The sequence below is a fragment of the Aulonocara sp. 'chitande type north' Nkhata Bay genome, linkage group LG20 (genome assembly GCF_057382095.1).
Source record: "Aulonocara sp. 'chitande type north' Nkhata Bay isolate Kocher_YH1m ecotype deep benthic linkage group LG20, A_spYH_male_GT1.1, whole genome shotgun sequence".
NCBI classification, from domain to species: Eukaryota; Metazoa; Chordata; class Actinopteri; order Cichliformes; family Cichlidae; genus Aulonocara; species Aulonocara sp. 'chitande type north' Nkhata Bay.
The window spans coordinates 34,089,206-34,098,940 of record NC_141363.1 but is presented as its reverse complement, the minus strand read 5'-3'; the positions used below and the strand labels follow the sequence as shown (position 1 = coordinate 34,098,940).

Here is a 9,735-nt window from a genome sequence, read left to right as displayed (position 1 = left end):
GCTTGTTTATTTTGATGTTTGTTTTTGTTTTGTAATCTCTATATAGGCTCCATGGCTCAGGTAAACGCCTTGAAATGATACTTCTTTAAATACGCCATTTTTGTTAAGATCAAGTAGTGAATTTGACACTCCCGACCTAAATAAATTGTACTTGTTTGCCTGTGTATGGTTCCAGTGTCGCTTTCTGTCCTGAAGAGGGCAGTGCGACATTTTTTCCCAGTTTGTGCACTGCAGGAAAAATTGTACTGTTTGTCCCTCCGTGTTGCCGTAGCTTACGCGGCGGGATTGACTTGAAGGAGCGTCACAACAAACTAGCATGTACTTTGACTTTGTTTTTGAAACAACGAATGAGAATTGACAGCACTATACAAAACACACTACGAGGTAAGGACCACTAAATACAAACGAGGCTCTTGCCAAAGCATTATAAGATTACAAACTAGTTAACTTTCTTCAGCTGGTGATGTTAGCTAGCTTCCCACGCTCTAAAAGCTACAGCGTCCACTACTTCTGTGTCTGCCTTTACCTGACGAATCCACTGTGTTTTTGCAGGGTCCGGTGGAATAATTTCTCCGTGTAGAAGATGTGCTCTCTGGCTCTTTTCCCCCCTCCGTTGCCCTACGGACAGACCACTGTGTGCGAGTCCAACAACGAGTTGCTGTCGGGGAGCAGCACTGAAGACCAGCTGAAGCAGGTCCGACTCAAACCTACAGACTTATCAGTCTCAGCTAAGACAGACAGTCATGTTTCCAGTGGGGTAACTTATTAAGCGTCATTTTGTAGTCTTAATTATTATTTGTTTTTTGTAATTGCTTTTTCAATTCAGTTTAGTTTGTTAGTTTTACGGCAGGATTTGCCCCTTTCAATTAATGGTAAACATTTAAGAGTTAGGGTTTGTTTGTTTTTTTTGTTTTTTTTGGTTCAGCATTACCATATAATTTTACCATATAACTTATGACATTCAAGATTTAAGACGTTCAAGACAGACTGATTCCTTGTAAGTCTTGTAAGTTAATATCAGTCTTAAATAGTTTGCTTTTTCCCAAGTAGATTTTACTCTAATTTTCATTATAATAAACCTTAGTATTGGTGCTCCCTGAAGTTGCAAGTAAGTAGAGGTAGTGAAAGTTTAAATACCTGGTAAAGCAATAGGAAGTGCACAAATGAGGTGACGTGCAGGCTCCTTCAACTCCTTCAAAATCAGTAGTTAAATCAGCCCCAACTACTGATTTTGAAGGATAGCAGCAAGAGTGAAAGGGAAGAAATACCAGATCTGAGAGCTGTTGTGATGTATAGTTTGGAGATGGAAAAGAATAAAGAAAAATTCCTTTCCCATAAAATAAAGTGTTTAACAGCATTTTAGCTCAGGCTTGTAGGTATTTGTGTGGGTTAATTGCGTTTTTGTTGTTATTCATCCTCATTTTGAACCACAGGAGTGTACTGTGTACAGATTTTCTTTGTGTTATTAAGCAGTGTAAAATCAATGGTTATCAGCTTACTCTTAATTCCGACTTTCTGTTTCTGTTCTGTGTGTACTCACAAAAAAGGAGTGGTTGCTTCAGTCTTCATCAAAATATACAATTTAAGTGCCCCATACTTCAGAGGCACCAGATGTAAAGAGAAATAGAAATCTATAAAAACAATATAACAACAAAGCAAACACAGGTGGTGCAAATAAGGCAAAAGAGCAACTCTGGCTCTAATCATTAATCTTATGAATTCATAAGTTAATATATAAATTTAGCTTCTTTGTGTTCACACAAAAGAGCTTCATTGTATTTTAATTAAATTATAATCCCTTCAGTGTGCTCAGCTCTGACACAGTCCCATAGTCTATTAAAGGAGATGTATCAATCACTTACGCTTTTAGGCAGATCAAAATGAAATTAATTTTCCTGATTTAGGTTTCTTAGTGATAACTAACCTGCAAATACATTTATTAATTTATTAATTTATTTTTTCATCTTCAACTCAATGCGTGCAGTACAATGGACTGCCTTACTGACAGACTTTATCTAGTAGTATAACCAAAGTAAGCTACACTGATTGATTGATTGGTAATTTATTTCAAGCATGTAAACAATAGACAGGTACATTTAGAAAAGAAAATAAGAGAGAGAGAAAAAAAAACTAACACTCAACAAGTTACATGTATGTGCAGAAGTGATGTGAATTAACCGATACACAAAGGCTACTGCCATCAGGATATCTCATTCACATTAAAGGTTTTTAAATGTGATTTAAAAACCTCACTTGTTGGGGTCAGGCTGATGTAGAGAGGCAGCTCATTCCTAAATGTCCATTATGTTGTTGTATTTTCTGCAGGACTTTAGTCCTCCTAGTCTGTCTTTCCCTCGAGAGTCTCTGAAACTTCACAGCCGCACAGAAAACAGCAGCAAGGCAGCTTTCCTGGACCACTCGGAAACCCTGTGGATGAGGAGTGCAGCAGCATGGTACGTAGCCAACATATAGACCACCTGATAACAAAGCCGTGCAATCATTTACCAGCTGTTTAAGTACACCTGTGTTAAATGTAAACTTATATATAAACTTAAAGCCTAACAATCCTGCAATAAATTGCACCTTCATGAAGGTTGTACTTTTCAAGTTCTGTTGAAAGTGTGTTGCCTTTGTAGCCCTGCTAAACTGCTGCCAATACTGTTTCTTTTTTTTAGTGTACGCTCATTGATATCAATGGATTGGGCAAAATAAAATAAAAAATCACCAATCAGTGTATTGCTGTACAGCTCATTTAAAATGAAAACATTAGCGTGCAAATATATCGTGTAGTTCAGCGTTCCCCAACCCCTGGGTCACGGACCGGTACCTGTCCATGAGTTGTTTGGTTCCGGGCCGCGAGAGTTGAGGCTTGGGTGTGAAATTTATGGTTTTGGGGATTTTTATCGTTAACTCAGTTTCCCTGGGTCTTTTGTTGTAGTTTTGTGTCTTATTTTGAAAGAAATATTTACACGTTACCATAGCGACCAGAGAGCATTAAAGGGCAGAGAGGAGGATGTTACTCTCAATGTTGTCGGCGCATTTCAGGAGGACGCTGCTAATAAAGTTACACAATTACACAGTGAGTTCGTGTTTATTATTATATTTACAAAATATCACAGTTTTTGTCTTGGTTGTATCATTTTATTTTGTTGTTTTTATCCGCGACACCAAAGGCCGGTCCGTGAAAATACTGTCTGACATTAAACCGGTCTGTGGTGTAAAAAGGTTGGGGACCACTGTTGTAGTTGAATCGCCACAGCAGCTAAATTTCAGGTCTAAGTTGATCTTTGTGGCACAACTTTAAACCAAAGGGTTTGTGGTGTGCTCGCTCTTCTCCTCTGGTTACATGCAGTTGTTTTGATAGCAATAAGTAAAATCCCAAATAACTCTGAAACAGTCAGTGCAGCAGCAAGAAATCAGAGCAACTAAACAAATAGTCTAACCTGATGTCTTCTCCAAGCTTTAGAAACAAAAGGGGGCTTCCTTAAAAACAACACATGTACTACACAATATACAGGATGTATCAAAAATCATCTGATTTCAGCGTGCTTTAAATGCACAGCCATTCACCAGTAATGATCAAAATATGTATTCTTAGAAAGAGAGGATTTCACGTGGTTGCCCATAGGTAACGTAACAGCAGTGGTGGCTGCAGTGACTCCAGACATGCAGAAGTATGGGAAGAGTTTGATTATCATATGGATATGTGCCGTGTGTCTTTCGTATGCAAAACTTTATAATCACCCATGTTTTTTTTTTTTTCTTTTAAATTTACCACAAACTTCTTAAAAAATGTATAGCCTTTTAAATTAGATTGTTTAATTCTTTCTTTATTGACACCGTAAAATATTTCTTGATATTTATTTATTTAACAGACATCCCATTAAATAAAGATACATTTATTGGGCAATAATAAAGACTGTAATTCATTCTTCACCTCTCCTTATCAACGCAGCCTCTCATCCTCAGGATGTTTTTAAAACCTTCCTGCTTCAAGGGCACAGGAAGGATTTCTGTTCGCAGCTGTTCAATTAAATTGCTCTGGACAAAATTCTCAACCAAATTAATTCAGTAGCTTTTAATCACTGTGTTTTTCAGAGTAATCAGTTATGTTTAACCTTTAGCAAACAGCAATCTGCGAACGTGCTGTCAGTCAGTTATAAAACAGCCACGAATTAGTAAACAGGACATCTCTACAGCTTAAACAGAAGGCAGCAGCTGCACCTCATAGTCATGCAAAGCATCTCAATCTGCCTGAAAAGTCGCACCTTATTTCTTACTTGATACAGAGCAGCTGATAAAAGTGTTTCAGGAACGATTTTATCACGTTGTACTGAGTGTATGACAGACAAAGAAAATGTGTTGATCTTGTCCGTGTGTTCCAGGAGGGATGGCGGTTTGACAGGGTTACTGAATGAAATTACCAACTCCCACCCACACGGTACGTGATGCCCCAAAATCTCGTGTTTTGCTTTAGCACATACATCCCTAAACCTGCACACACAGTAATGCGCAAACACGGTGACTCTCCTGTTATCTGCGATTTTGCAGTGCCCAAATGGTTGTCGATGAGTTCTGGTTGTATCCTGGCATTGCTCCGATGGGTCTCTTCTTTTCACGGCTCCCTGTTTCCTCATCTCACAGTAAGTTCTCTCTGCTCGTTAATTATCTTCCACTTGATTATCAGTCGCTTTTGGGTTCAGATTTAAGTGTTTTTATTTAATTATATTTTAATAGTTGAGCAGTGAAGACATGATTGCTGAATTTTCACAAGTGCTGAACTGGTAAGCACCAACTTGGTGAACTGTTCATTTTTCTCATAGTTAAAGCATTCAGTTATGTTTTTTTTATTGTTTATTAATAATTTTTTGTTTTAATAAACAAATGTAAAGCTACAAGACCTGGCTGACTTATTCACTTTTTATGGTAAATGTGTCATTCTGAAAAAAAAAACGATGTCATCTTAATAAATATTTAGAATTTTTTTTTTCTCTCTAAAAATGTTAATTCAAATCCTGATATTCAACCTTCTTTACCAGGTCGGACTGTGTGGTGCGAGCCTTTGCCTGGCATCCACATACAGATAAATTTGCTGTGGCCCTGTTAGATGACTCTATCAAGATCTACAACCCCAAAAGGTACCGAAACTAGATCTGAGGAAAGCACGCTGGTACCAAAATGTTCCTGCTTTCTTTGCAACTTGCTTTCATTATTTTGTTCGAGATCAAAGAGTAACACAATCTTCAAATGCGTCGTGTCAGGTTTATCAGCTTTAAAACCTTTTTACAGCATTAGATCATACTTGTCTTCTGCCAGCTCATAGATAAGGTCTCAGGTGGTAAACGAAAGTCTAAATGCTTTTAGTTGTTTCTTGGATTTTAATATTCTCTATACACACACACAAAGATGAAAATATTTGTCAATCAAAGCTCTACAGGGAAAAATGAAATCTTAAACTGTGTCAACCTCATCGAGCCATGTTCGGTTTGTTCTCTGAGTCATTCTGTGAGATTATTCTCATTGCTTTGTCTCCTTTTGTTCTCCCTCAGTGCCACAACTCCCACACTGAAGCACCGACTACAGAGGAACGTTGCAGTAGTGCAGTGGAAGCTGCTGTGTGCGTCTGCCCTCGCAGTCGGGTGTCAGAACTGTTTACTGGTTTGGCATGTGGACCCTTGCTCACTGTCAACCAGGTATGTAAATTCAGGTCATGTACGAAACATTGAATTCAGGTCTCTTAAAAAATGCCAGAAAAGCAAGTTTTACATTTAATGCGGTGCTGAATTTTTTGGTAGTTAGCTAGCAAAACATTTGTTTTGTTTTTTTCCCTACAGCCGTTGGAAGGCACTTATAAAATTAAAAGTGGCATTGTTGTGATATGTTGTGACATAGCAATACTGCTACCTGTAATAGGAGGCTGGCTCATTAAGTGTTAAAAGAGTTTTAGTAAAAACTTAAATCACAGATTACTCAGGTGCTTTGTTCTGGCAAAAAAAAAAAAAGGATTTCAGTAAGAATGAAATGGTGGTTTTGGAGCCGTACATTATAATCTATATTAGTACATTAAATTAAATCTCTTAAATTACATTTTTGACTATTAGAGTTTCAGTGTTGCGGTTTTGGACTTAAGACCGTCCATTGTACATTTGCCTTCCTGTGTAATATTAAAGTCGCCCTTTTTTTAATAGTGTTCATTTTTACCTTGAATTAAGCACCTTCACTGTTTCCTTATCGGAGCTGTATTTGCTCTCTAATATACCCCATTACTCTTCCTGTCATCTCGTTTCAGGCCTTCAGCTGGGTGTGCTCATGTTTTGTCTCATCCCGGTCACGCTCCTGTCACTTCCATCGCTTGGTCTCCCAGCGGATCTCTCCTTCTCTCTGCCTCGCCCATGGACACGGCAATGATGGTAACGAGGCTGCAACTTCATCTCTGAACTGCAGACGGTGATTCGCAAAATGACTAAAATTCACCTCAAATGCATCTTTCAGGTGTGGGACGTGGCTGCAGAAAGCTGCGTACCACTTCAGCGTGTTGGCGGCGGTGGGGTTACTTTCCTGTCCTGGTCTCCTGACGGTAGCCATGTCCTAGCTTCTACACCTTCAGCCCTGTTCAGGTGCGAAACAAAACTTAAGAGCTCAGAAGTTTTACACATCTCTCATTCGCTGATTCGGAGCTGCTGTAGTACATCTGCTGTGTTATAATAGAGGCCTGTTCATCCTAATGAATATTTATGAGCATGTGGGGGATTAGCAACATATGTTGGAGTTTAGCGTGTGTTAATACAAGATTATAAAAGGACAAAAGCTTTAAAATAAAAAATCTCTTCCCAGGGTTTGGGAGACCAGAATGTGGACCTGTGAGCGCTGGCCGTGTATAAAAGGGCGCTGCCAGGTGAAACATTGTCATCATGTTTGATGTTTAAATAGGTGACGCATTTCTTTAATACAACATGTTTTATAGGCATTATTGTCTGTTTTGGTTAGTCTGGTTGTTGGAGTCCAGATGGGAGTCGACTTCTCTTCACTGTGCAGGGCGAGACGGTCATCTATGCTCTGACCTTCACTAACACACCAGGTTACCTTAACTGTTGGCATTAATGAGATACTTCTTACAACTTTTGAAACTTGACAGCTTACTTTATGGAGTTTTTAAAATATCTGTTCTTATTATTCAGCAGCCGTGCCTTCAGGCACATCAAAAGGGCCGCATGCAGCAGTTGTGGTGGCTGACCTGTCAGAGACGACTTTTAACACACCAGATGGAGACATCGTGTAAGAACTCTGAAAAAAAGTGGCTAATTGGCTATCTGTCAGTCTAACTACATGAAAACGAGTACATTGATCTTCCTGAAAGACCCAAAAAGAACAGTGAAAATTAGCACGCAGGAAGAATCCAGCAGGAAAATGACTGAGCTCAAAACCTTAGTGTAGCTTTATACTTTATTGGTATTTTAAATGTAAAAAATAATGCTCATTTACTGCCTTTTTACTTAAGTTCTCACCATAAATGTAGCTCTGTGGTCAGGTACAATCTTTGGTACTTCTTCTGCTACCATAGTTCAATTCTGCAGTATATTAAATTCATAGTTTTAGTTTAGGTATTAATTACCTTTTGCATGCAAAACAAGTGATCAGCTTATAAAACATGATCCATTTTTTACAGATTACATTCCTCAGCAGTATTCCAAGGAGTAAAAATCCACTACGTACTTTGTTATATGCATCCATAGAAATGATTTGGTGCAGCAATGACAAACGGCACTCTCCATAATATATATATTTTTTAATAGTTCAAGTACACTGTGTTCCCTCTGTAATTCCCTTTTTACTTAAATACAGCCTCTACATATTTCTACTGGGAAGTGACCCAAGCAGTTTAATGTTGGTCACCTCATGTCTAATTTGTTTGCCAGTGTTGGTGGAGAGATCCAGTCCTTAGCCTGGGATCCGAGGGGAGAGAGGCTTGCAGTGCTTCTTAAAGGTATCACCTCATTTCTCTTCACCCTCATGGACTTTGTTAGCGTTTAAGTAACTCATCTCAGCCTTATTTTTTCCTCTCAGGTGATCCACGGGCAGCCGACCGGTCTCCAATCATTGCTGTGTTCAAGACAAGAGTCAGCCCCATCTTTGAGCTTTTGCCGTGGTTTGTATATTTATTCATGTCGTACTTGCATAGCTTTATTACAGCTCACACTAATGTGTTTCTCTGTGAAACTGCTGTACTTCCTGTCTGCATGTGTTTGATTTGCTTTTCTTGTTCAGCGGTTTTGTTCAAGGGGAGCCAGGAGCCGAACCGAGACTGATGCAGTTCCACCCAAATTTCCGACACGGAGCTCTGCTCACTGTGGTCAGTCTTAAAATATTAAATTCCTGTTTTAGTTCCTTTATGCTGTTTTCATCCTTTATTTTTTAAACTCCACCTTGATCATGTCAGCCTTAGGGAATCCTACGGTCCCTGAAAGTCAAAGCATCAAAATCCATTTCCTCAAAAAAAAATCAATCAAGTTCATTAAAATATAATTTATTGATGCTGGTTATCTGAGTCCAGGTATCTGATGTTACTGTTGATGTTTTCTCTCTTTGTTCTCAGTGCTGGTCCAGTGGAAGAATTACCCATGTGCCTTTCTATTTCCTGAGTGCCAGCATCCCGCGTTTGGGCCCCAGCGGCAGTCCGACACTGCCTCATGTCCAGGAAAGGCCCGCCGACTTTGCCAATCAGTCTCTCTTTACAGAGCTCATTTCCTGACTGCCCTCCACCCACCATCACACGGTCACTCATCATGTTTTGTTGTGGATTGTTAATAAATATGTTGAAAGTGCTAAATAAACACACGCTTGCTGCATTATTTCTCAAATATTTGTTAAAAGCTGAGGTTAAAGGTGATCTATGATGTGATCTATGACTTTGTGAAGACAATACTTCAAACTAAGATCTTCAAATTGATGCTATAGAGGTGTGTATTACAGATCTCAGACAAGTATAAATCATATGGTCAAGGTTAGATCTTGTCAACATGATAACTCGAGAAAAATGTCACTCAGGATTTTGAATTGACACCATAGATGAATCTCTCCTCAAAATTTTGTGCCCTTAATTTCAAGGTCCGAGTTCAGGTTTTCTAAACATCCTGTGAATGCGATGTTCAAGAAAGATGTCACCTCAGATTTTCTAATTGATTCCACAGTCTCATTTGCTAGGAGGCCGATGGGCAGGACTGGTAGCTGCCAGCCAGTTTAATGATGTCACTGAGAGAAGATCTCTTCTGTGGTCATCTCAGGCTTCAGTCACACAGGCTTGAATAGCAGTCACTATTAAATGTATGGTGGTAGCTGGCTGACACTGGGTGAAATCAGTTGCAAAGAGGTTTCTGTAATGGGCAGCAGAAAATTGAAACACTTTTTCAAGTCCAGTGTAAAATAAGAAAATTAGAGTTGTGAAATATTATAATTGACATTCAGTTGTGCAAATTTCTTGTAAATAAACAGGTCCGACCACACTCATGCTTATAAAGTCTAAGATGTGTCTTAAAACAGAAGATATGATCTGAAATCCACTTTAGATGTTTGTTGTTTTTGTTTTTTTATTCTCAGCTGCTTTTTCCTCACCCTCCTACACAATTAGCTCTTACACTGAGACCATGCTATTTGTGGAACAGGCCAGACTGACTTGATTTACGGACAAATTTCTTGAGAAAGCCAGTTACTCTTGGTGGTTAAATCCTAGCACCTGAA

At 38.9% G+C, this 9,735-nt stretch overlaps 1 protein-coding gene across 2 annotated transcripts; it reads left to right on the top strand.

The window, feature by feature from the left end:
• The first annotated feature begins 244 nt into the window (after positions 1-244).
• aaas (achalasia, adrenocortical insufficiency, alacrimia) lies at positions 245-8,871 on the top strand. Of its 2 annotated transcripts, none has more exons than XM_086276284.1 (17): positions 245-384; positions 553-694; positions 2,326-2,453; positions 4,386-4,441; positions 4,552-4,643; positions 4,738-4,784; positions 5,040-5,138; positions 5,550-5,693; positions 6,290-6,410; positions 6,493-6,617; positions 6,835-6,895; positions 6,988-7,078; positions 7,182-7,275; positions 7,917-7,984; positions 8,065-8,146; positions 8,266-8,350; positions 8,594-8,871. In XM_086276284.1, the coding sequence occupies exons 2-17, from the start codon at positions 584-586 to the stop codon at positions 8,747-8,749; spliced, it is 1,560 nt and encodes a 519-aa protein (XP_086132410.1). In that variant the 5' UTR covers positions 245-384; positions 553-583; the 3' UTR covers positions 8,750-8,871. The 2 variants fall into 2 exon arrangements, with proteins under 2 accessions (XP_086132410.1, XP_086132409.1); XM_086276283.1 differs by having other exon boundaries at positions 7,179-7,275; positions 8,594-8,870.
• Positions 8,872-9,735: the final 864 nt, after the last annotated feature.

Bases quoted from the DNA above. Each gene is read 5' to 3' on its own strand.
- aaas (XM_086276283.1), top strand. From the start codon at position 584: ATGTGCTCTCTGGCTCTTTTCCCCCCTCCGTTGCCCTACGGACAGACC. The intron at 6,411-6,492 runs GTAACGAGGCTG...TGCATCTTTCAG, and splicing joins CCATGGACACGGCAATGATG to GTGTGGGACGTGGCTGCAGA. The intron at 7,985-8,064 runs GTATCACCTCAT...TTTTCCTCTCAG, and splicing joins GCTTGCAGTGCTTCTTAAAG to GTGATCCACGGGCAGCCGAC.